Raw genomic sequence first — 27,016 nt, 5'->3', positions numbered from 1 at the left:
TGCGTGGCATTTCTGTGCGAGCCTGCGTTCGCGAGTAATCCATCCAAGAGTAATGTGTGTGCAAAGCTGTATGAAAGCTCTGTTATACATCATTTTATTGTAATTTTTCGCTGTGAAAACATTGGATTACCGACAAGTGCTTGGCCTTGTTGGAAAGCTACAATTCTGTTGTTTCCGCTGATATGCGTGGCTTCTTGCTATGATGCACGGTCGCGGAGAAAATCCACAGAGAACGGGTGTGAATTTGGACACACTATGCGTCGTTCGGGCCCATAGTCCAAACTTCTCAGTTTCAACATTTTATTGAGAACATTTAGGAACAGTGCTGCACGTTAACTTTTGTCTGCACATTGTTTTTGTCGCCATTGTTGCTGAGTCTGAGGTGCGAGTCATGAGCTCTCGCTCCGCCTCCACCTCAGGTACCGAAATTTGGCACCGTTTCATTTTAAGTGAATCGGTACTCGGTAGTACCGACGTGAATCGGTACCAAGTACAAAAAGTACCAAGTTTCAGTACCCAACCCTAGCGCTCTTCCATATTAGTGATACATACAGGCTTTACCAACAGAGCTCTCCACCAGGAGTCCTTAAGGCTGTGTTACAATTAAAGTACAAGGTTAAAGTCCTGTTAATAGCAGGGGTGAAGGCCTGTTTACTCTGTTTATAATAACAGCTCTCCTTTGACACTTCAAGGTAGTGTTAGCCTCTCTAAACGAATGAAATACAGTATTATTATTGAAAGGAGGATGATCTGAAAAGACACACATTGATGCTCCCTTCTAGCTCTACTCAGACATTGAGTGCATTATAGCTGTCACGAATATCAGTTTGTGGGCATCAAGGCCGTTGGAATTCAGTTACTGCCCCAAGCAAGGGAGTTCAGATATCTTGGGGTCTTGTTCACAAGTAGAATGGAGCATGAGATGGATTGGAGGTTTGGCCTGGCGTCTGCAGTGATGCAGTTGCTGTGCTGGACCATCGTGGCGAAGAGTGAGCTGAGCCGGAAGGCAAAGCTTTCAATTTACTGGTCCATTTACATCCCAACCCTCACCTATGGTCATGAGCTCTGGGTAATGACCGAAAGAACGAGGTTGCGGATACAATTGGCCGAAATGAGTTTATTCTGTAGGGTGGCTGGGCTTAGAGATTGGGTAAGGAGCTCGGACATCTGACGGGGGTTCTGAGGAGCGCCGCTGCTCCGAAAGGGGTTTGTTGAGGTGGTTCAGGTATCTGATCAGGATGCCTTCTAGGGGCCTCCTGTTAGAGGTGTTACAGGCATGTCCAAGTGGTAGGAGCCCCGGGGCAGACCCAGAACAAGCTGCAGGGATAACATATCTTGTCTGGCCTGGGATCGCCTCGGGGTGCCCCAGGAGGAGCTGGAAAGCATTACTTGGGAGAGGGGCGTCGGGGATACTGTGCTTAGCCTGCTGCCCCTCAGCTTGGGCTTTTGATAAGTGGTTGAAAATGGATGGATGGATGGATGGATGGATGGATGGATGGATTGATGAATGGGCATCAAAGCTTCATTGAGAAATATCCCTGTTTAATCGAAGCTTTAAGGGGGGAGGGATGAGAGGTGAGGACACAAGTCAGACTTTTTGAAACATCAGTTTTGATGCACCTAAAATAATGTGACAATTAGCCACGTTGTCTGCATGCAGGTCAGAATAACACCAGCCATGATAGCTAGAAAAAAAGAATACTTTGAAAGACGGATGAGCCGTTGCTTACATTTTCAAGTGATTTGCCACAGTTCTTGTAGATTTGTGATGTGCCAGTTTCCTTTGTCTTATTTGGCACTCCACTTTTTGATGGTCATCTTTGCAAATTTTGAGAATATTCCGGACGCTTGACCTTTTCGACATCTTGCAAGAGTCTCAAGTAGTGGTCAGGTGAGGTCAAACTGTCCCAGTTTCAGTAGTGCTGGACTGCTGGTGACTGATGTAAGACAAGAGTCAAAATCAAAGAAGTATCATTCAGCTGAAATGTCCTTGTCTGAAACTAAAAATAATTAAACTTGATGCATAATGAATCATGCTGGATTGCTATTTCCTAATTTATGGACTATATTGGATTTTTGGAGTTGGACGTCGATTACTATGGCAACGATCTAAGCTTTGGGTCAGCCCCGGAGTGCTTAGCAGATCACATCACTTGGCTCACTCTCAGATATACTGTTGGTCTGATTACTTTGGAAACATCCTAAAGTGCCTTTCTGGAATTAGAAAAGCTTGGTACAATGAAGTGGATTGTATTATTCAAGAAGTCAAACTGTGCCTGCTTTGCACCGCAGGATGCCCGGAGCGAACCAAAATAACTGCAGTGATTTAAAATGTGTCTTAAGCCTGCAGCATGTTTCAATTTCATGAAAGAAATACAGACTCATTCATCTCCTAAGTGTTTATCACTGTGAGTCATTGCTACAGGAAGTTCAAATGAGAACTGTTTACCAGTAAATCTGTTCAGTCGGTGTTCTCCTGTCCTTTGTTTGGATCTGTTTTTACGATGGCTTAATGTTAGAAAAATAATATGCTGTTTAAGCATAGGTGCACTGTGTGTAATAATTCTAGTAGTTATCCTTATGTGGTGGTTGTGATTCACTGGTGCTGATTTTGTGTTCCAGTAGAGTGTTCACAGAAATGCTATCTGTATAACTCTGCACCTCAGGAAACAGATTCCCAGACAATATTCTGTTTGTCTAACAGGTAATGGCGCAGTAGACTGCCTAAATGTTTGATCGTGCTTTGTCTAGCTTGGTTTTGAATGTGACATTTAACAGTATCTGGGTGTGAGGCGAACTCAGTTTTGATGTGAATGTATTACACAGAGCTCATTCACATATTTATAAGGGGGAATTGTCCGGGGTGGAAAAATGCTCGCCCATTACGCCTCGGAAAAGGCTACTCTTTATCCTCTCAGAAATCCAGCTCTCAACTTTTTATTCAACCACTAATTTGTGATCCCCATTCATTTTTATTCACTGGAAGTAGCATTAATTCAGTCAATGTCCATTCTTGAAAAAAAAAGAGAAAAGAATCAATAATGTGAATTAATCCAGAGATTACTTGTGTAGAGCTTTGAATGATTTTCTGTAGATGAATTAGATCTAGTGGAAAGACTGATGTTGACTTATGCTCAAATTTGAAATAAACAGCTTGGACATATGAAGGGTGGAAGCGAGGGAAAAGCTTCTCCCTATTGCTCACGTAAGAGATGACTTTTTCCTAGTTACATATTGTGGACGGCTTTGACTCAGCTGCTTTCCACGCATGTGAAACAAGACAAAACCATTCAACCAAAGCCATTCAAGCACGGGTCACTTCATTTGTATGCACTGGCGGAGAGGAGGGCAGGTGCACCTTGAGGGGGACCCAAAGCTGGAGGGGACAAGGTGATGGCTGTACAGGGTTTGTTGTAATAACTGCTTTGGTAACAACAGAGTGGGTCCGTTGGTTTTATATGTAGTCAGGGGTCTGACAGTTTTCTTGCTGCTCCCTCGGTCAAAGGCGCCATCTAAGTGTCAGTTCAGATACCGAATGATAGTGAAATAAAAAAGAAAAAATCAGAATAGATCGACTTCAAAGTCTCCACACTTGAAGTGAGATTTGGCGTTTCTATTGGCTGTGAGACAGTTTTTATACTGTTCTCTGTGTCTGTGATGTTAGGTGTTGGTTTCAGCATTGGGTCTGTGTGGATTATAGCTGGAAGGCTTCAGATGTGTCCCTCCGGCCACAGTCGACAGGATTATTTTAGGGATTAAGAGCCTGGTGCTCTGTACCTTGGTTGCACAGCACTACAGTATGTCCTCATTCTCCCTCATTCTCTGCAATAACTCAACACCCCACCCCTGAAATACCCAGCCTCCAGCAACCAGACACAAACATGCACCTACGCTCAAGGGACAAGGGAGCACCGCTGGTGCACAAAAGAAATGATTAGGAATGGATTGGACATTCATGGGAGACAAACAAAAACAGCAAATTCTCACAATTAAGAAGTTGCCAGTTAGTTTTCTGTCAATCAACTAAACAACTCATCAGCTCCAAAATGTGCTTAAGCTCCAAAATAACATTTTATGGCAGGAAATTTGTCATTCATGTTGAATTTTTTTTCCAAAAATAGTGTGTTAGTTCTGAATTAAAGGACATTCAATTTTATTTTTTATCCACATAGCGAAAATACTCAAGTGAGACAAGGACAGTGAGAAGGATTTTTTCCAAAATGTACTCGGCCTTTTTTTAATCACACAAGTACAAGGTCTTGGGTGCATGGGCTATGTGGGCGCGCTGGTAAGTGCGCCTGCTATTTTGGTTCAAGTATGTGCAGCAGTGCAAAGTGCAAAAAGACTGAATGAAGGTGAATATGAATCAAAGGCGTGGTGATTAACAATGCTCTCTATCTGTTACAGCATTCTCATTGTTCGGGAAAAGACTGAGCCAATTGCAGTGACACATGTCGCATGATCACAGTAGCTCAACAAATGAGGAATCAGCTTCTGTTTAATTTCATTTGTGTTGTCGTCTGTGTAGGATGCCCTGTGTAATGGCACTGCAGTCTGGTATGGCACTTTTCAAATCTGCAGATTTATCAACATATCTGTTCTGCTGCCTTCAGATAGCTGCAGGGATTTAATGAACTGAAGGAGAAGCTTTTCATAAAGTAGAACACCTCTTCCTAACATACAGCGAGCAAGAAAACTGGCATATGGAGTGAGAAGAAATGTTAAGACATACTACTTGTGGGAATAACATTTAGGGAGCCTATTGAGCCTAAGGAACGGCACGCTGTTGCTCTGAACATAGGCTGGAGTTGGAGCAAGTGCTAGAAACTTTGCAAAAAGAGAGCTAGGGTGAGCAGTTTTTCAAACAAGCAACATCTCACTTAGCCTATTCACTGACCCACGGAGGATATCGTCATTTTGAAAAACTGGAAAATTCAGATCGATTGCATCGTGTACAGATACTTAGAAAGAGGTGATAAAGTGACTCTAAGACACAGTTTGTTTTTTTTTGGGATGAAACTCCCTCCTTTTGTGCCTCAATCCACCTGTGCATCGTGCACTGGGCACCAAAATTCCACACAGACTGTTGAAGCCAATTTCAAAGTCAGTCTAACCTGTTGGAGTGTTGCATGCACTGGTCATAGCACCACCATGAAAATAGGGCCCTTAATGTATTGTAAAAAAGGACTTTTTTATCCTAATATGGAGATAAGGGGTTTCAAAAGTAGTTTGTTTTATGTTTTCATTATGAGATAGATAGACCAAATCAGTGTTTGTTAACAATAACTTCTGGGTAGACAACCCCCCACATCGCGTACATAAAATGTAATGGCGCTGAGCAAATGCTACCTCAACTGGTGATTTTTTGATACTTTAGTTACTGGTCTACCACTGCCTCCATCAGTTAGTGTCTAAGGTAAAGCCGTGAATATATTTTAAATATAGAGTATGCTTAACATAATATTGCAGCCCTGTCCACAGCAGGACATTACTTAGCTTCCTTGCTGGTAGAGTCAGTTTATCCAGACAATAATAAAGCAACACAGTATATTAAATAAGCACAGCAGAAAAGTCAGACAGCTATATAGCTTTAAACGTAACAGTTACGGCTGAAAATAAACAAGTTTGCCAGTGTCACATATCTTCGCAATTGAAATCAATTGCCAGTTGTCTACCTGGACGTGATTGTTGTTGATAGCGCATCATCATGGTGATTCGGTCTTCCTTGGTAATGTATGGCAATATCTTTAACTATCTGTTAAATAACCTATTATTCAAAGAAAATTAATTTGCAAATATTTTTAAGATTTTTTCAGCAAAAAAATGCCAAAAGAAAGCAAAAGACATCACTGGTTTCAGCTCCTTAAATGTGAAGAGATGCTGTTTTTTCTTGTGTTCTATGACAGTCAACTGATTAGGCTTTCTCTGGTGTTGCTCGAAACAAGCAATGTGGATATGTCAACTGACTTATCGATTTATCATGAAAGCACTAGCAGACTAATTGATAAAGAAAATGTGTTAATTGCAGCCCTACATATCACCTTTGACTTTGCATCACCCTCTCTCATTTCCATCACTCCTGTCATTCTTTAATGTGACTAATAAATCAAAACTATTAGCAAAAAAATAACTCGTGACTTAGCAGTTGAAAAGACCTGAGATTTTCACACATTGATCACACCTAGCCTCCTTTCACTGGTGCTTCAACGTCCAGTCAGTCAGTGTGAAATACATTTTCTCATTTGAGGATTCATTGGACAGTTGAGCTCTGTTGAGGGCACTGAGTCGTTGTAAAGGTTGTAGAGCTTACAGTGCAGGTACAGTCATCATAGCATCTCTCTCTTCATGTGTGAAACGGCGAAAATTGAATGAAACATCCGTCCCTGACTTCACGATTAAAGGGTTTTCCTCTTACATTTTTATGGCTGTGTCACTCTCTCATTATGCTCTTCAAAACACTTATTTCATTCAAGCCGGTTAAGTGGGTGCCGCTATTAACAGACACACAAAAGCATTGTCTTTAAGCAGATGTTCCACTACAATGATACTGTGCAGCACTTATTTTCTGGCACACTCCAGTTCAGCACTGACTGGAATGTGAAACATTCCAGGTGGTCTTCTCACTGGCTGAAGCCTGATTTATACTTCAGTGATTAAGTGTCATTCAGCATGCTGCAGGAGAGAAATGATACAGGGCTGACTGTTTTGATAGATCTGAGTGTTGCTTTTTTTGAGCGATCACAGATGTGATCATCTGTGTCAGACAAGCTGTGATTGGAAGTGGAATTTTTCAGATTTTTCTTGTACATCGCCTTTACCAGCCACCTTGTTGTCCTCCTCTATAATACATCCTCTAATATTTCCCCTCCCACAAAGTATGCAATGTTTCATCTTACTGTGAGCAGAAACCTCAGCAGGGCTTGGCCTTTGGTTGCTATAGTAACAGTGCTCTGTCTCACTCTGTCATCATGTGACAATGTTATGTCAACGGACACGATGTACTGCCGACTAAATTGGCCTTTAGTATGCTTAATAGGCCAATTAACTGAAGCTATAATCATCAATATATCATCAATATCATCAATATTGTGTACTAATAATGATTTTGGACAAATTCATTGTTTTGCAAGTCACAAGTCAAGACTGAACTGTCACAATTCAGGTCCCAAGTCCTAAACTTTGAGTTTCGAGTCCTAAATAAGTCATAATGTGCTCTTCACCAAATGTAATGCCATTTTAACAAGTGAGTTATTGTACATTAAATTTACAAAAATCATCAGTCCTGTAAAATTTATATTCATTTGTTGAAACACTTCCATTGAAACAAGTGCGACTTAATCATAAAAAAGGGGTGCTGACATTGCAACTTCATTTCAAACAGGAGAGACAGAATGATGAAGTAAAGGAAGTATTTAATACAGAATATGAGTGTACAGATTAACAGATACATTGTGCTAATTGAGATTTAACTGAAGTCTTTGGTGCTTGGACATCAGAGGGAGGTATTTTGTGATCGAGGGACATCTGAGCGGCAGCAGGATAAATGGTGGTAATGGTGGCTGATGACTCTGAGGCTGATGACTGCTGAGGCAGATCAGGCTGATGAATCTGTAAAGACTAGATGGTGATGGGGAGGTGGAGGGCGCGTACGACTGCAGAGAGAGACCATATTTAAAATTAGGAGCAGTAAGATGATAGGCTGACAGAGAAGGTGTGTCGCTGTGCTATTGGCTGATTGTGAATCAGCTGATGACTCAAATGACCTACGCAGACAATGACACCTAGGGATAGTGAGTGAGCATATGCGCAAGGAGTGAATGGCAGGGTGAGAAAGCATGAAAAGTATCTTTCTGACTGAACTTTTGGTAGAGCTTCATATAGCACCATTAACCAGTAACATGTACGTTTCTGTCCTGTCTTGTTGTATTTAACTCTTATTGGAAAAAATGTCTGTAACTTAAAATTGGTTAAACTGGTTTTGGGGAAGGTATCAAGTATTTTCAAGTCAGAAAGACTCAAACCCAGGTAAAGTCACGGGTCATTGGTATGAGTTTATATTTCATCAAGTGGAGTCTAAAGTGATCAAACTTGTAACAAGTCGTGTGACCCATGTCTGACCCTTCCCCCCTCCCTTATTCAACATTTCACTTCTGACCACAAAGGAGATAGCAAGGAAAAACTAAGACTACATCTCAGTGTATTCATTGGAGAAAATAGCTAACCGTAAGGCTGACGTTGTTTCCCTTTTAATTTGAGTCGGGAAGAACAGAGTGATAATACTTCGTTTGCATGGGTCTGCATGGCTTGCAGTTTAAACGTACTGTGTGTTTATTATATAACTGTTATATAACAACAAATCTCAGACTACAGAGGGACTCATCCAGAAGTGTATTCATTTCTTCTGCCAAACGAAGGGAGAAAACTGCTGAATATGATCTACTAGACTGTGAAACATTGAAATATGTTTGCAAGACGAGATCTGCGGTGTCGGTGCCAGGAAGAATATTTACAGTTGAGGAATCGAGTGAACAGTTTTTATAAAACAAATAAGAATCTGGGTCAGAATGATGCCCCAGTGTTAATTATGGCATCCGATCAAAGAGCCCGAACGAGTTTGGCTAAACGGATTACAATCTGCTTCTCTTACCAGCTGCCATACTGTAATTAATGGTTTGTCATCATTTTCCATTCATGTGAGGTGCTCAAACACCAGCTTATCACTTTCCTTTTTGCACATTGTGCGTAATCACTGGGGTTTGAATTGAACTCTGTTATTAGAGAGAGCCAAAATACAAAAAAAAAATAGCTTGTAATGAGCCTGGTTCCTCTGCAGTCACTCGTTAGAAGCGGGGATAAATAAAAGTATCAATTAGTGCATGTTTTAGATGTCAAAGCTGCTTCGGAGTAGATGCTCCGAGGTCTGTGGAATAATTACCTCAGCTTTGTACAAACCATGGGAAGTCTGTATCCTGGTGGGCTCCTGGAGAAAAAGGGGCTTGATGAAAGCAAAGCCCATCTTAGGTGTTAGCAGTTTTGTGCTGCTATGGCTGATTGAGGGGATGAACAAGGGAAATGTGGCAGAAGAAAGCCCGAGCTGACTTTGGACAGAAAGTATCAAAGCGTGGAATGAAAGGATATGCAAAAAAGAAAAAAGTTTCTTTCAAAGAAATGAAAAGAAAGATGTACAAGAAGCCAACTAGTTAAAGATGGAGTGCGGAACTTCTGTCTCCCCCCTCTGGCTTTAAGAGTGTAGGTGTGCTCACTGCATCTCCCCCGCCTCCAGGAGTGCTCCTTTTTAACTTTAATCCTTCCTCTGACCTTTTTTTTTTATCTGGAGCATCCAATCCAGACACTTTTTGTGGATGCTTCTTAGGATGTAGCTTCCACCATACTAGTTGCTGCTCTCTCGCTATGGTCTCTCCCCACTTCCTGCCGTCTTAAGCTCCGGCTGGCTGACAGAAAACATCGTCACTTCCAGTCCTCCAGTGTGGGAAAGTCACCACAGACACCACAATGATATACTGCTTAATACAGAGATCTCTCTCTGGCAGCTTTAGGCTCTATCAGCATTGTGTAAACTTGTTTGGCAACGGCCATCTTTAAAATATCTTAAATAACAAAAGATTGTAATCTCTGAAATCCTCGCTTGCTTTGTGCTGGCATTAAGCCGGATCTGTTCCAGCTTAAATTTATCTGTAAAGATGACAAGCAGGTAAACAGTCCAGCTTAATTATCTTGGTGATGACACACCTCTCCATCTAATAACAACATGCAAACTGCATTGAACATGTGAGAGTTAAACAGTATTAAATCTCTGCAGACAGATTGAGTTGACAGAATTAATTTCAGGGAGTATGTTGATGTTTGAGGCAGATTTAAGCCACTGACAATTACCAATCCAATTTAGTCTCAATACTGTGTACATACTATATATGTGTGTGCATGTATAACAGCTGCCTGTATCTGCCGTACCGGGTTGTCAAACTCATGCCAGACTTGTGACGAGTTCCAATATAGTTCCTTTTCCTTTAAGAAAGCAGCTACAAAGGGATCAGCCACAGTAAACAACAACACCTTAGACAATGCACTAATGTAAAAATGGCCTGCATTGACACACATCTTTGTGAGGTGGTGTATATATACAGGCATCTGTACGACTCCTTGGTGTGAGATTACAAAGACGGTGGGATAACAATAATAATTTCGGGAGGGAGAGTGCAAAGACAGTCAGCAGTGATAAGCAAGCAGCAAAAATAGGGAAAGAACATCAAGGACTGTTTCATCAAGATGAAGGAAAGTGTTGAGAGTCCAGGCAGAGATTCTGGCCAGGTGACCGTGCGTCTGGCACCACAGCTTTGTTAATCCCAAATCTGTCCTTGAAAGGTGGCTGTTAAAGGTTTGTTTCCTTCTTCAGAGAGCAGCAGCAGTTGTGGTCAGCAGTATATATAACCATATATGCTGCAGGAGTGGCTGGAGACCATTTGATCATTTCACAAGCTGTAAAAACCCGTCACCATTAAAGCACATTGTTACTGACAGCTGGCCACAGCTTCTGATCTCTTTTGAAGGCATTCAGTTTTTTAACAGTCATCTACAGCCTACATGCAGTGAATGTTTGATTTAGAAAGGACAATTTTTGGGTGAGAAAACAGAGAAATCAATAGCAGCTACACTGGAGAGAACATTTTTTATGGTTACCCTGTTTTACAAGGATATAATGATGAAAGTCTGGCAAGTTGTTGACAAGTTGTTCACATCAGTGGTTGTGGGCTGAACACAGGTGCATTGTGCATTAATGTTCAGGCCTTAAGCCGGCACTCTCAGCGCTCCCACAAAAGTGTGTTAAATTATTAGTCACTGAAGGCCTGTGATCGCCGAGGTAGGTAGCAAGCCTCGCTACACTTTAAAGTTGTGTCTCTCAAAGGCAGAAAATGCATCTAAAATTAGCTTTATTTATCCGTTTAATACATTTTTACATAGGTCAAGTTTCAAGAAATCTTGAGAGCTAAATTTGCACTTGACTTTCTTGTTGTCAAAAAGGAAACAACAAACAAACAAACAGAAAAGGAATAAGCTTGCCTTGAGGCTCCTTCAGTAAATCCTGCCTGAGGGCCAAGACCTCCTCCGCTCAGGTGGTCAATGGGCTAACTAACTGACAGGTCTGTGAGGATTTTCCAACAAACCTGCACTTCTCTCTTGTGTTGTTCTTATTACTGTCCATTCTCCATTGTTTGCCACTTATTTGTCACAATACCTCTAGGGCAGTGCCTCCTCCAAGGGAGACCAGCCTGAACTAGACCATTGTCCTCTACCCGCTTCCCTGACAGACATTTTCTTGGCATAGTGGGTAAAGGGCTTTGTGGTTAGTGCCAAACTGATTTCCTCGGTGGCTTTACTACTGGTGCTGGCAGTCTGCATGGCATGTTGACAACAGCTAAAGAGCCAAACTTGATTGCCTCTTTTCCTACTCATTATTACAGTGTTTGTCACAGAATATGATGCGATTTCTTAAGTCCAAACAGCGCTGGAATGATGAGTAAAACAACCGCCTTTCAACGGCGGTGACCCCAGCATCATCATGTTGCACAATTTACTGACCCTTTGTCCTTGCAATTATTTTTCAAAAGTAAATTGCGTTGAGCTCGGTAATGGTCACACAGGAATCAGAGTCTGGTCCCTGAATACAGCCTTTTCAGAGCCAGGGATGTGTGATGATTCGTGTCTGGGTTTAAGGCCTATTCTTTCAATTGATGATCACATTTTAAAACTGTGCAGATACAGCCAGGAGTTTTGAATTGACAAGTATAAAAAAACATTATTTATACCGTGTATTTATGTTTAGTCTACAGGATATTTCAATTCTTGACGCAACCTCTCTTTCGACCACCCTGTACACTGCATAAGTATTTTTCAGTGCCTGCTGTACTCACAGAGCATACTATACCTTTTAAAAGACTTAATATATTATAAGTCACAGGTCAATGGTCCTCATATTCAGTTACTTAACTTAAGACCCAGGCTTTTCAGGTCTCTGAAAGGTGAACATCCCCATAACAATGACATGTCACTCCTGTATATGGAGCTACATACTTTCCTTCTGATTTTTTTCTTACATTTCATTCACCGGGATCGTATGCAAGAAAAGAAAGTTTTGTTAAAGACTGAAACATTTTTCAAATATGAATCCCAAGCGTTGTGAAGTCATAGATGTGGGAAGACTCACTCTGAATCAGCTGCCTGAATATAGATACCTACGTGTGCCAAATCAAACCTTTGACTTGTCAAAGAAAAGAATGACAAAGAAGAACTTTCACCAAATGTCTTCGCCCATTTAGAAGATCCAACAACAACAGAGCAGCCATCCTTATGCACAGCCATTACTCATGGCTCTAGCTATTTTCGCCTCAAGTCGAATCAAGTGTTAACACAGTTCTAACAGTTTGAGTCACACTCAGGTGCTGACATTGCTGTTACTTATGACTCACTTTCTGGCGCATTACACATTTTTTACATATACCTAAAGTGTTTTAATGTATCAGGCAAACATATTTATTTTACCTCAGGGCTTCTTTTTTGGGAGAACTTAGTGAACACACGATCCTGTGCTAAAGTTGCCCGCTAAAGACGGAGAGATTGTTAATTAGCAAGAAAGATAACGACAGTGGGCCTCATTCACGAACAGTGCGTATGCACAAATATGTGCTTAAACATTTGTGTATGTATACTAACATTTAATGCACCAATCTGGGATTCATCAATATTTTCTTACCTGAATTTTTGTGTACTCTGCAAACAAATTTAATCCTGCCTCAGACCATGTGTACGCACAAATGATGAAGGCCTGGCTTTCTTAAAAAATGTAAACACACCTTTTGACTAAATGCAAAGCATACTAAAATCTCAGTTGTTGAAAGAGGCTTTAATAGACAACAACATTTGAAACTGTTAATTTACTGTTTAATTTACTGTTTAATTTTTGCTACTCTTCAGTTACTGCACTGCGCACCACCCAGGTCTGGCATCAGCTAGCTGGGGAGTTGCGCTGCTCATTCGTCCACTGCTAGTAACCCCATCCTGACCCAACAGTGTTGCTGTGGAAAACGGCTCAATTTTAAACCGTCAACACCCCTTAAGCAGTGTCAGCACGGCTAGTAGTGCTAACATGGTAAACAATGCTAAAAGGGGTTTGTGTTTTAAATTTAAGCGGCTTACTTACCATGGCGGCCTGGGGGGAAACTGGAAGGTGGGCACAATGTTTCCACAGCAATGTGTTCAGCCACCAGCGATACCAGCTATAATTGCCAAATAAGCGGTGTTGCTAGCTAGCTAATGTTAGCCCTCTCACAACCCAGGTGGTGCGTAGTGCAGAGCCTAGAAACCAGTGAAAGATTGAAGGTTGGGCAGTGGGCAAGTTTTCACATGTTAATGTGGCTGGCCGGCTGTCTGTTAGCAAAGCCAATACCAAATGGAAGGCAAGACATTTACTTCACAAAACATTAAAGTTTCACCACGTCTAATTGGATAATGTTAGCACTTTAGAATGCAGCACAGAAGCTCATTGAGTCAGACGAGCGCCGGTCTAAATAGAAAGGCCTACAACTTCATTGCTTTCTCCATGATACACCTTGAGGCAAATGTGTTCCCCTCTATAGAGAGACGCAGATGTGGCAGTATGCTGATTGCATTATAGCGGGCACACGACTGTCAATTTACAGTGATTCTGATTCTATAACACACGCACTGTGGTGAGAACAAAATATGCATGTGTCATGAATCTGATGCTAATTTTGCACATGTGCTTATTTTATGCACAGAGTAAGAACTGTTCTACATACATATAGGCGAATGAGACCAAATGTCTGTCATGGAAACAACAATATTCAGCCAGCAAACGACAAATTTCAAAACATCTACTTTACATAGTTTCTCCAGATCTAACTGAAATCTTTCTTGTCACTGTAGGTGCTACCTATTGGATGGGATCTCTAAAGGAGCCTGGCTGAACCGCTCAAGCATCATTTTCGCAGGGAATGACAAGTGGTCTGTGGATCCACGTGTATCCATTGTGTCCAGCGTTGGAGACAAACACGAGTACAGCCTTCAGATACAGAAAGTGGATGTAACTGATGACGGCCAGTACACGTGCTCCATTCAGAGCGAGCGCAACCCACGGCCAAAGCTCCTCAACCTAATTGTAAAAGGTGCGTATACGTAATCCTTGTTGTTCTGTGCAAGCACTTGTCTGTGTGTATGCCCTTTTCCCTGAACTAGTATTAACCTCATTTTCCATCAATAGTTACTGATGGATTTTTCTGCCCCTCTGTGAGGCATGCTCTCTGATATTTGGTGTGATATTTTGAACTTTATTTGTTGTTACTGCTGATTTTCTCTCTTCCTCTGCCTTTTTTAATCCAACATCTTGTTTGTTACTTATTACACGGATCATTTAGCCAACAGACTTTCCATAGCGAATCCGACAATGTCTTGTGTTGTCCATGTACCTAATGGTCACAGGTGTATGTGGCACCATCTGTGCTGCGAAAATGTCTTATACCCGGGGCAAGCTTGAGCTATTTTTTTCTTGTATAAAATAATAAAACAAAAAATTTTCAGCAGAGAACTTTCCTCCGTAGAGGCAAACTGACATTGCAGGGTACATTTTGTGCCCGTGGGCTATGCAACTGCAACACAAAGTAGAAGCTTGTTGGTTTAAATGACTGGAGGCAGACTATGTACTGTAGCTTTAATCAAGCCTCCCTGGGTTTTGTCACAGCAGGTAACAAATAAGATGTGTCTTAAGACTCTTAAATTAATTTTGTGTAGCTGTTGTGTATGTGTTGTTGCATTGGTTAGGGTGTTAGGGCATTGAATTTCAGCCTTTAACAAAATAAAAGTGCCAATGAGCTCTTAAGAGGCTGTCCAAATTGGGCTTCATCTTGTGGATCTCCGTGTCTAACAAGGTCAGTAGGTGTATTTGTGTTTTATGGGACATTAAGAAGGCTGTTGTGGGCACAGAGAGCTAATTGGCGACAGCATCCTAATTGTTACTTGTTGGGGTAATAGGGTAGTGGCTGAGTTTGTATGCTGATACCTCAGACTGTGGATTAGCAGCAGGAAAACAGCCTCACAGAAAAATCCATCTTCCGAGTGCCATGTTCTATTTCTTTAATAGGCTGACGCAAAGATTTACAGCGTGCATGGTCCACTTGGCTCTGCATATGTTTAGGATGGAATATTGATGATGTTATCAGACAGCCCGTCAGATGAAAACACTCTTTTTTTTACCTTCTGTTTCTAATTTCAGTATTTATTTCACAACACAGTGTGATGGCCTGCATTCATTGCCCACTGTTAACACCCTTGTTGTATCCCTGAGCAGATATCAGATGTATCACAAGTGTATACAGAATAATTCTTATTCTGTTCAAGCCATGCTTAGGATTTCAGATGAACATAATGCTGGAATATGCATACTTTCACACAAGCAGTGCCGTATTAATAGAAGAGTTAAGGGTCAAATACACTGCTTGTAAAAGTGTGAGCTGTGATATGTGAAATGCGCAAGTAGAAACAGCTCTCCAGCTGGTATTGCCGTTGTGACATATGGAGCGAGCTTAGGAAATTTACTTTAAGGGTGTGATCATACATGCAGATTGTTGTGTTTGGTCTAAAACATAATTTTAAGTATTTGTTTTGTCTTTATCCACATAGCCCTGGTACAACAAACACTAGAGGTTGTATAAAAAACTAAGAGAAAACAGAACTCACATCACTTTACAAACAACCTGGACAGTGTTTTGGTAAGCTGTCATCCTGTGTGGTTGCAGATTTCACCGGGGATGAAGACAGTAGTCAAAACAAATAATCATTTACCTTCTCAGGTGTTCCTACCTGTTAAGAAAACATCAACAATAGCACAGAATGTGCAATAACCCAGAGAGCAGTGCACCCTCAGCTCATTTTGTTATTCCATATTTTCTAACCTGCTGGCTATCATATGTCAACATCCATCTTCTTGCGCTGTACTCATAAAACTGAGAGGGTGTAGGGGTGGTGCTCTGGTTTGGTATGAACATGCCTTGAGTGTTTTTTGAATCACTGTGTCTGTTTATGTGGTTTTCTATAAAACTGGCAGGAACACGGCCGATGATAAGAGTGCAACTCACCTCACTCCCCTTGGTGAGGTGAGGATGAGAAAGCCTGTCCGTTATCAGCGAGTCACAGAATTAAACCCTTACAGAAGGATCCTTGATTAAGATGCTGAACATTTACTGGCTCGCTCATTGTTTGTTGATATAGATGCACCTTATTTCGATGCCTGAAATATAAATGCAATGCTCCATCAGCACTTGTCAACTTGTCAGGGCTTTTGCAGTTACAGCAACTGTCCCACAGCTGAAAGGTCACAGGGGCGATCTCTTCCACTGCCAATGTGTCCATCAGCAGTCTTATGTCTTGTTAAAGTTCTCTCAAGCAAGCAGCCCTTTCTTTTTGCACCACACTCTCTCTTTTACCCCAATGTTCTCTCCTTGTGAATGGTCAAGTCACTCTCTGAAAACCCATCCATCCAACTTAAAGGAACACTTCACCCGCAGAACGACCAGTTGTGTATCAGTTAGTCATGCCGTGTTACCTTGAATTTGTGAGGAAAACTTTATTCTCTTGCACACCTTCACGGAAAACAGCAAAAGCAGTGGTTTATTAATTGTGCAACATGCTTGACAACAGCAAAACTGCATAACCCATGTTTCATTTATGCAGTCATAACCTCGGTACTTCCCAAAGTCCCAAGTTTTGCGACAACCTTACTATTTAAAAGTGAACTGAAAGTTAAACTTATCTTTGCTCTCTTCAAAGCCAGACTCCAACACTAGGGTTTTTTAGTGAAACAGCATGGTTTTGGGAAGTACTGAGCATACTGCTTGATAAATGAGGCTTGAGTTATACTGCACGACTCGTGTGAGAGTTTGTGAACAGATGTTTTGATATAGTTTTGCTGTTGTTAAACGTGGCCCCCGATCAGTAATAAATCAGTATCTTCGCAGTGTCCTGTGGAGGCATACAAGAAAAGCAGTTTCCTTTCCTTCCCATGAATTCAAAGTAACACAGCATGACTTACTGATATACAAATGGTGATTTTGTGGAAGAAGTATTCTCTGCACGTGCTACATTTTAATGTGAAGGCAGTAGTGGGCCTTTACTGTGAAACTCTAAGTGAGGTTAGCTGACTCAGTACTCTGAGTTGAGGGATCAGGAGAGAAAAAAATTCTGGGCTGATAGCGATACTGATGTTAAAAATTATGTTTTGTTGTTGTTGTTTGTTGGTTTTGCTGTTATTTAGTCCCCCTTATGTGCCAGGGAACCAAAGAAATCAGCTGTGACTAATTTTAGTTGGAGCTTGTTTTAATTTAAGGGTTAATAATAAGCTACTATTTCATTATATTGGAAAAAAGTTAAAGGACAATAATACATTAAGTTCATTTATGGACTGTAAAGAAGAAGAAGAAGAAGTAATGGGAATTTGGATGTCAGTACTTTGTGTTTGTGTTGAGAGACGTCATTACCCATAATCCTTTGCTGCCCATAATGCTTGATGAAAAAGGAGGAAAAGGCAATGTTTTTGTTAGAGTTTTAGCTCAGGTCTAACAAGCAAGTTGTACCTGCGTTCACAAGCTGGAATGTACCTTTTGTTTATGTTCACTTAAGTTATGTTTAGACGCCAAGTATAAAGCCCCATCTCATCATTTGCAAGCTAGACTGAATTACAACAAAATCTTCACTGAAAAGAATATTCAGTCCTTCATTACACCGTCTTTGAATGAGTACAAATTCAATCAGACATTTATGAGACAACCTTTAAAATAACCTTCTTTTATGTGAAAAACATGAAAAAAATACTGCTTTAAAAGCGTTTTTACTGTGTATAATATGTCATAATTCCCTTTTTTAGTATCTATTTTATACTTCTGTGAAAATATCAACAAATTTCTCCGTCAGACAACTGATTCAAGCCCTGCTTTTTAGTCTGCACAAAATTGATGTGACACAACAGACAACATCGGCCACTGCCTTCGGTGGGTGTAATTTTATTTGCCAACAGGCCGATGGCAATCAACAAGGCAAATTTTGGCCAATGCGCAGCTGATAAATTGGTGCAGAGCTGCCGTAGGAGTGTTTATCACGAGTGCCCTAAGATGGTTTAAGTGAGGTCTGGCTGCAAGTCCAGGAGCTGTGACAAGAAACTCCCAGGATGGATTAGTCGATGGAATTGACTATATGATGTCTCATCCATGTCTACTTGCTTGTTTCCTGTAACTTACTGTGCTCCAGCTGTCAAAATTGCCTCATTTCCCGTCCGTTAAGACGGTGGAACTCTTTCCTGATGTGCAGTCCTGAGAGTTGAGTGGACCACGCAGTGGCTGAGTTACAGTTAATGACATTCACACTGACAGTTAGCAGAGCTTCTTTGGCTCAAACAAACAGTCACTTTACCTCTGCTTCGGCGACATTTTACAGGTGCAACATGCCTCTAAATATAGGTGTGATAAACTGAAGTCAGCTGCTTGGCAGGCAGTAATGGTCACTACAGGACCATCATGTTTTTGTAGATGTTGCCTTTCTGAAGTACATTCTGTAATGGGAATCTTACCAGGGGTGTTTCGGGTCATGGCAGCTCCTCACCAATGGCCATATGGCCACAATCAAACCGAAGCTAATGTGCCAGCTGTCAGCCTTTATAATATGTTTTGCAATGCCCAGAATGGATGTGACCTCGTGGCTAAGAATTGGCAACAGTCTGACCTACAAATGCCATTTGTTGCTCTGCAGTTCATAAGTGTAGCATGTTTGTAATTTCAGTCAGAGGTGTCTGTCACTTCTGCTCTGAGACAGCCATTTTGTTCCCACAGAAACAAGTTTTATTTGTTTAAATGAAGCTTCATAACACTTTTAAAACCAAGAGTCTTGACAGCAGTGAAACAATTGGACAGCCAGACAAGAAAACAAAAATATCATAAAGTGACAACAACAAAAAGCGATGTAGTCACACTGAGATGATGATTAGACAATATAACAGTATGAAAACAAAGTTGAACATAGAGTTCCATAAATATGCTTTGTACATGTTACTTTTACTGTTATCAGCTTTTAGCTAAGCTTGATGGTGTTATGATTGTGTTAAATCTGCTGCTGTGGAGTCATCAGGCAAATGGGTCGCCAGCCGTTGAGACAGAGCTGTGTATCAGAGTGTGAGCTGCAGGCAGGAAGTATGTCGAAATACAGATGACTCACTCCAGCTGATAAATGCCTACGGTCGCGTCTCTGACAGGGTTCTCAAGGTAGTTAAAAATTTGCTTCATTATATTGCCAGCCACTCTGCCGTCTTTTTATGTGTGCACAACATATGCGCGCTGCTACGGCACCCCCGTAACTTCACACCATATTGTACTTTTGTTTATTTGCTTTGTCAAAACTCTGTGTGTTGTGAATCATTACCTGTCACTGCGATATTTGTGTACACATGCTTAAGCCCACTCATGGAGAACGGAGGGATTTCTTTACAGATGAGATGTAGCAGGGGAGCAGCTCTGTCATGTTGCAGAGGCTTCTGGGAGCACGCTGTTTTTTCATCTGCTGAAAGGAAGGGAAGAAAAAAGCCAGACACTTTAATCTGGGCTTTTCAGTCCAAGCATACAACATTTATTAATGCTGCAACACGAATGTTACAGTTGAAGTAAAAGGATTTCATGGCATTGGGTTTTTTGGCACTTTTGCTTTGCTAGACAGTGCACCATGAGGAGTAACACAGAAAATGGGAGCAAGAAGGGATTACTGTGTATGTATGGAAATATGCAATGGTCTCAACTCATTTCAGGTGCATGGAAGGGTCCTTGACCAGCTCATCCTCCGAGCAATTATGCTCATCTGAAATGTATGTATCTATGTCAGCGGGGGTGGGTGGCTTCCTTGTGTTTGGTACGGTTCTGCCAACCCATGTATTTCAATATTTGTACCAGTGTTCAGAGCATGGACATGATAGGAGAATGCTAAAATACAAGTGTGAAACTGCAGCTGTGTTTTATAACTGATGATGGAGATGGAAATATAGTCAGCACTTGGCTTCATAAATCCTTAAATTCATAAATTTCTGATCAATGATGACTTAGTGATTCAGGAAACCCACTGAAAATTCAAAAACGTAATCATGCTGCGTCAGTTTTAAAGTCTCTTCCTGTGTGTTTTTTCCATTATTCAGTCCCCGCTGCGTCAGCGAAAACCTTTTAACCATTAGCAGCAATGAGAAATAACCCTTACTTTCTTTCTAATCCCAGCAGACGGGGTTTCCCCTTACCTGAACATCACAGCAGTTTTACAGCAACGGGATTTGTAGTTACCGTGGCACTTCTTAACACATGAATCACATGCGGCTGCATTAGAGGCAGGAGGTTAGATATGGCTGTGCCTGCTCACTCATCTCTCGGAATCATTTAATCTCTGCGTGACATTTATCCCCCTCAGAGACCTCGTGCCACCTCAACAAATTAGACGTTTGCATCTGTGCTTCCCCTCCACCGCCCCTCCCCCTGGCTTAGCTTCAATGACATTAAACGGCGCCCATGAGAAGTGAGAAAATTATGGAATTCAAAACACAGTATATTTTAGCTGCTCGTTCTTGTTTCAAATGAAATAAATCCAAAGCTCTATATGCTGGTGATGAAAAATAAATCAACCTAATACAGTGGGTGAGAGTCAGTATGATACACCAGCAGATACACAGAGACCTATGTGAATATTAATGATCTGCACGGTGATGCAAAGATGCAGCTCAGCTAATATTTTATATATATGGCAAAAGTGTTGTTGCAGCATCACACCAATAAGTCAGGGGGTGAAAATGTTTATCACAAGGCACACCTTGAGATCTACCAGTGCCTAAATGGGTCTCTCTCATAATCTCAGCCAACAGCAATAATCATCAGGGCCATCGGGGTCTGCTGAATGACTAAAAGGGGTCCATGTTTTCCGCCAGGTACATTTGGCACAGGTAACCGCTGAGCAGCTAAACCCTTCCTTTAAATACTTGACTTAACAAGATTAAACTAAGTGGGTTCTGCCTTGTGGCCGTGCGCTGATTACCGAGTAAAACTGCGATATCACTGACAACCCTATGAACTATGACCATTACCAGCGCCTGGTCCACATCAGCCAAGCTCCTCTCCTCTTGTTTTACGACTCAACTGTATCCCTGGACTTCATCTGCGTATCCTCATCTCCACCATGCACACGCTGACCTATTTACAGTCTACCCTGACCATTATCTGATGCAGGATACAGAGGAATGAGAGATTGGTATCAGACTCAACCCGCCCTTCTACACATCACATGACTACCCTCCTCCTCAGCCGCCATTCTTTTTCCTCCCTCTCTGTTAATTAAGATTGTAGATGTGATAATGTATTAAATATGCACAGCACCTCTCATCTAAGAATATCTTGTCACAGAGAGGAGGGGGGGAAAGAGGCATACTACTTTCCCTGGCAGTGACTGCCTACACGGGCACTGGTAATGTGTTTGAAGCTTTCATCACTAAAACTCAGAACTGTAGGCCGAGGTGTCAGGCTTAAAAATTCACTCAGAGGAATCTCACTGACATATTGTAGTCTGAATCAGTTTTTATGAATACAAATTGGCTGCTCCCAGCATGCATCTGCCACCAAACTATCACAGGATCATGCACTATCGAAATGAGCAGCAGCATGTCTTTAAAGGATTTTTATGTAAGACTGTACAGATGCCTCGGTGCGATGTAGTACTTCATAGGGTTAACGTTTTCAGAAATGTGAAGCATAATCCTGTATGTGATGAAAATGCTTTGGACATTAATATGGATCAGAGCGGATACACGGAGAAAACTCGTTGCCCACGCCCATGGAGTGAGTCAGTGTGGGAAGAGTGTTTCTCAGCAAGACGTGAAATGGAGGGTTAAACCTCCAGGTTGTCGCTCCTCTCTTTGATGTCAGGACAGAGATAGAGTATAATTACAGAGTACGGCATAATAAGGCCCAGCAAATCGCAGTTTATTCTTAATATGCTATGATTCTGTCACTCTCATTAATTGCCGGGTGCATTTAAAATAGATTTCATTTTCTCATGACCTTAGACTGAAAGTACAGTCCTGTCAGCTACACTTTAACACAGCTCTTTGAATTAATCCAGAGAACGAACACCTTCTCAATGACATTTCTCCCTCATTTACTTGTGTGGATTCCTCTTGAGTATTAGCTGTATCAATACTATGCAGTTTAAGCATAATTGCAACCTAGCTCTACCTTGCTCTTTATTCAATTAAAAATAGATTGCACTGTGTGAACATATTGGTTAAACCATTTCCCATTTAAACTTGATGTCGAGTAGCTTAAACAGTTTGATGTTAAGTCCTCTATATTTCATATAAATGTAGCAGGACATTTTGTCAATAGTCTCTGTGACTCACCCAAAGATGAAATTGAATGCTGCTTTTAGACTGGCAATTTGCTATAATAGCCTATAAGTGTTATAAAAAATGAACTGAAGAAGTCATCCTGCTAACTGAGTAACCATTTCAGTAAATGAGGCCCCCACCCACAGGTGTGCAGACTGTATTTTTTATCATAGATGTAAAGTGGTTATTGTGGTTCAGCCGGAGAGGTTTGGGCTTGATCCCCTGGTTGATCCCCTCTGGTTACATGTACCAAATAAAATGTCTCATAGAGAAATATGTAAACCACTGTGGACTGGAGGGCAGAACTTTAATACTCCTTTGATACCGCTTTGAAAGACTGAGTTAAAAAATTCTAATTCTAAAATATCAAAAGTAGTAAAATTAACATTTTTAACATTTTTGACTGAACAACTCAATACTGTAGGATTGACTATTAGTGCTTTCACAAACTATTTACACAATGCGATTTTTTAATAATCATCAGTAATGTGGATATAGTGACGAAGGCCCAATCACACAGAAAGAATTTTAGTAGCTGGAGACGCCTTTATGTAATTGTTTTTTTCGCTGTTTTTGTGTTGCAACTTGCCTCACGTTTTTGCGCTCTATGCGCTTCGGCTAAAACGCCGGAACTTTAACTTGGAGCGTTAAAGTGCCCCACGTCATCTCTTTTTTCGTCTTTTTTCGCATTGTTCAATTGGATGATTTGAGAGGCGGGCCTTCTGTGGTGGTCACGATAGGCAGCAGACATTCTAAAATATACCTGGAAACAGCCATCATCAAGGTGAAGCTCCTGGACCAACTGGTGGGACTCCCCATGATCCACCCTCTTTTTAGAGTCTCATGTACCCACACAGATCTCTGTTTCCCTGTGCCCAGCAAACTATTCCTCTCACCCTCAACCAGAGCTACAGCAAGTACCCTCTGCCTGTCCATTTTAGTGACTAGCTACTAATTACTGTGGGAAAAAAAGGTAGATTGATTACACAGGAAGGTTAGTGTAACGACGTGATGGAGTGGTTGCCTGGCAAAAAAACAAAACCAGCGCGATTCACCTCGAATTTTGCAACCTGCAAAACTCTCTGTGTCTTTAAACCCAGATAAAATGTCAACAGCATATGACAATATCCAAAATGTAAGACAATATCTAGTCTCATACAGCAGTATCAATATAATATCGATACATTGCCCAGCTCTAACCAAAAGCTCATTATTTCATCCCTTCATACTATCTCCATCAGGCACAACTGGGATATGTTGCCATGGTTGCACGTGATAGTATTCCAATGACATTTGCTGAGACAAATGCGTAAGCTGGTGCTACAGTGACAATGATTAAAACAATTTTTGCTCAAATGCTATTAAAATCCTGTTTAATTTGTTAGTTCTTAACATAAATATGAATTTTAGTTAACATACGTATTGATGTTGGAGTTATGGCGTGTTTTATACTTTGGATTTAATAAAGATATACTGTAGTGTTTGTAAAAATGTAACTATAGGTCAGTATTAAGTAAAAGGAGATCACACACTGTGACAGCCCTATTGCACTCATGACTGTCTGTGTGATAAGTACAGAGAGAAGAGGGAAGTGAATTGTTGTTACCGTGCCCAGCTGGAATAACTGTGTATCAGGAGTCTCAGTGGAATAATAATGCATTAAAACAGCGCAGCCTTGCATTAATATTGCAGGGAAAATCTAGAGAGAATATGAGTGTGTCTAAAGGAACAGATTTGCCATTATGGCCCCTGACATTTAGTTAGCCACTAATCATTGTCATTTGTGTGTGTGTGTGTGTGTGTGTGTGTGTGTGTGTGTGTGTGTGTCTGGTTGTGAGTTTGTGATTCCCTATCTTTGCCCCTGTAAATTTCTGTCTCCTATTATGTGTTTGCGTGTGCATGCAGCATTACATGTGTGCCTCTTCATGCACGTGTGGGTAGGTGATTGTGTGTTCGTGCACTCGCACTAATGTGAGTCCTCATCACGGAAATAGCTGATATTAGCCATGCTTAATTAAAATGAGTAAGGACAAAGGTCAGCCACTCAGCTCTCACGTCTCTCTTCTCTAGAGAGGGAATAGATACAACAGGAGCAGAGAGTAACTTGGGCATTTTTATTTAGGCACTTTGAATAGTCTTTACAGGTAACAGAGCTTAACTTAAGGCAGACTGTCAAACTGTCACTACTGCACATTTATTCTACTGCATTTCCTTTAACCAGCGTAGCTCAAAATGTCAGAGTTTTCTTCATCTCAAATTCAGAGTGATCCATTATGGAAAGCTTGATTGCTCCCTGCCTGACGATTCTGGACCTACTTTACTCACACTGAACAGCAGAGTGATGTTTTTGTACTCTTTGTACTTTGAAATGCATGTTTACAATTGTACATCAAAATGAGCCTCAGATTATAGTAATGGGGTTGTTCCAAAGCAGAAAACATAGACTCATTCTTTGAGAATTTTCTTGGACGCTGTCCCACTTCAATTATGCCTCCTTTCCAGTGTATTCTCTATATGTCTGTTCTTGCGGATAACATTCGATTAATGGGTAGGACATGTTCATCTCTCTTGTCACTCACTGTTGCAGATAGTAGTAATAATGTAGTGAAACACAGCAAGTTGTCATGGGGAGTTTTTGATGGGTGATGATAGTCAAATAAAAATACCAATGGATCAAGCAACGTCAGAGGTGTCAGCATGCACAGATGTCTAATAACATAGTGGAAAATAAAATATAACCTCGAGCTGTAAAACCTCACCAGAGGCAGAGAAAGTCAATCATCAAGTCAGTAATAACATTTCCACGGAAACATGTCCATCGTTACAACAACGTAGTCACACCATACTATCATCACTTCATTATTCACCCTGACATCTTGTTCATATTACTGCGTCAAACTCATCCACACCGTTTCTGTGGCAACTTTTTCTGGCACTATTTCCTGGCGTGGGCACATTTTTAATCCCGCCTACAAAACTCAGATTGGCCTGGTTGTTTTTTTGACAAGGGAAACAGATGTCAATGAGCGCAATACCTGATCTGGTTGAATTGCCCATATACAGCCATAGAGGATGTGTGCAGATATCTGGAACCAGGCTAATGCCACTTCTCAGGAAGTCTGGATATTGTTTAAACAATTAAGATACCAGTACCAAAACTAGTACCCTGAAATTGATACCAATACCATTAGAGTATTTCATTCAATACCTATTATGTGTAGCCATACTTTCGAACGTGTCCGGTACACTGAACTGCCAACTTTGTCAAATACACAGCGCTCGACTTAACTGCACGACAAGCTGTATGGGTTGAAGCTGCTGCTGTGGGAGTGTGAGCTCTGTGCTGCGGACAGTTGTGAAAGTCCACCCAGCTGCACATAAACAGTGATAGGTCAGCATCACACGGCAAATGTTACCCAGTGGCCATTAACAGGTTTAAGAACAGAATCAAGCTGTTTGGTTGTCGGTGTGAGTTTAGTGGGACGTTTAACGGCTCTGTGTTGGAGGTTAGCTCGTGCTAATCGTGCAGATGTTGAATTGACCATTTGGAGAGCGGCTTTAGAGATGGCAGCAACAAAAGATTGCTGATCTGGCGGGAAATCAGGATAGCCTAGGTTCAGACCCCCAGTGCAAAAGGATCAAATGAAGGTATCGTCTGGCTGAAGTTGTTTGGATACTACTTGGTACTTGGTTATGTTGGTCGTTACCTTAAAAGGTATTGAGTACCAATTTCCAGCCCTACTACTCACCATGCTTGCCCTAAGTCTCTTTTTCGAAACAATAGTTCTCAATCACTCATAAATACAAATCACTTTTAGGTTGCTTTCCTTTCCCTCCTTGTTAACAAACTGAACACTCCCTGCAGATATTTTCCGTTAAACTCAGACCAGTGTTGGCGCAACCCGTGGTCTGACTACAGATAACCAGAACAATGCCAAATCTTCAGTTGGATTAATAATTGTATGACGTTATTTCTCCACACTGTCCAAACTGACCATCATCCAGTTTTGTCTTTGCAGTCAGTGTGGCCTCCTCTACTTTGTATGTGTTTGCACTGTAAAAAGGGGGGACAGCCTTTCCATACTGTCACACTGGCTGGTGAAAAGAGATGGAGGTTCAGGAGGTGCATCAGAAACAATTTCCAATGTTGTATGTTTGACAGTGTGAAGGTGTCTAATATAGAGCTGAAACATTTAGTCAATTGACAAAAAAATTAATGAACAAATATGCTGATAATCAAATAATTGTTTCAGTATTTCTTTACCTGAAATGCCAGAACTTCACTGGCTCCAGCCTCTGTTCGGATTCTAAATGTCAGTGTTTGCTGGTTTTCTAAAATAATAAGGTCGATACACAAAAAATCTCTGGGAACTGCTTTGTTTTTTTGCTATTTTCTGGCATTCCTTTGTTGTCCATATGATTAATAGATCAATCAAAGACTGATCAGTAATTAAAATAATTAGTAGTTAGCTGCAGCCCTGGTGATACAAGCTCTAACTGCTTTTTAGCCATATCTATTTCAGTGTCATGACGGTT

At 41.1% G+C, this 27,016-nt stretch overlaps 1 protein-coding gene across 3 annotated transcripts in view; it reads left to right on the top strand.

Moving 5' to 3' along the window:
• Nucleotides 1-27,016, top strand: part of negr1 (neuronal growth regulator 1) — a 190,829-nt gene that overhangs the window by 44,383 nt on the left and 119,430 nt on the right. For all 3 annotated transcript variants that reach the window (XM_050055376.1, XM_050055374.1, XM_050055373.1), the window contains exon 2: nt 13,963-14,201. In XM_050055376.1, the coding sequence (XP_049911333.1) occupies nt 13,963-14,201 (239 nt within the window). The remainder of the gene's footprint in view (nt 1-13,962; nt 14,202-27,016) is intronic.

The sequence above is a fragment of the Epinephelus moara genome, chromosome 10 (assembly GCF_006386435.1).
Source record: "Epinephelus moara isolate mb chromosome 10, YSFRI_EMoa_1.0, whole genome shotgun sequence".
In the NCBI taxonomy this organism is placed as follows: domain Eukaryota; kingdom Metazoa; phylum Chordata; class Actinopteri; order Perciformes; family Serranidae; genus Epinephelus; species Epinephelus moara.
This window is presented reverse-complemented; position numbering and strand designations above follow the sequence as displayed.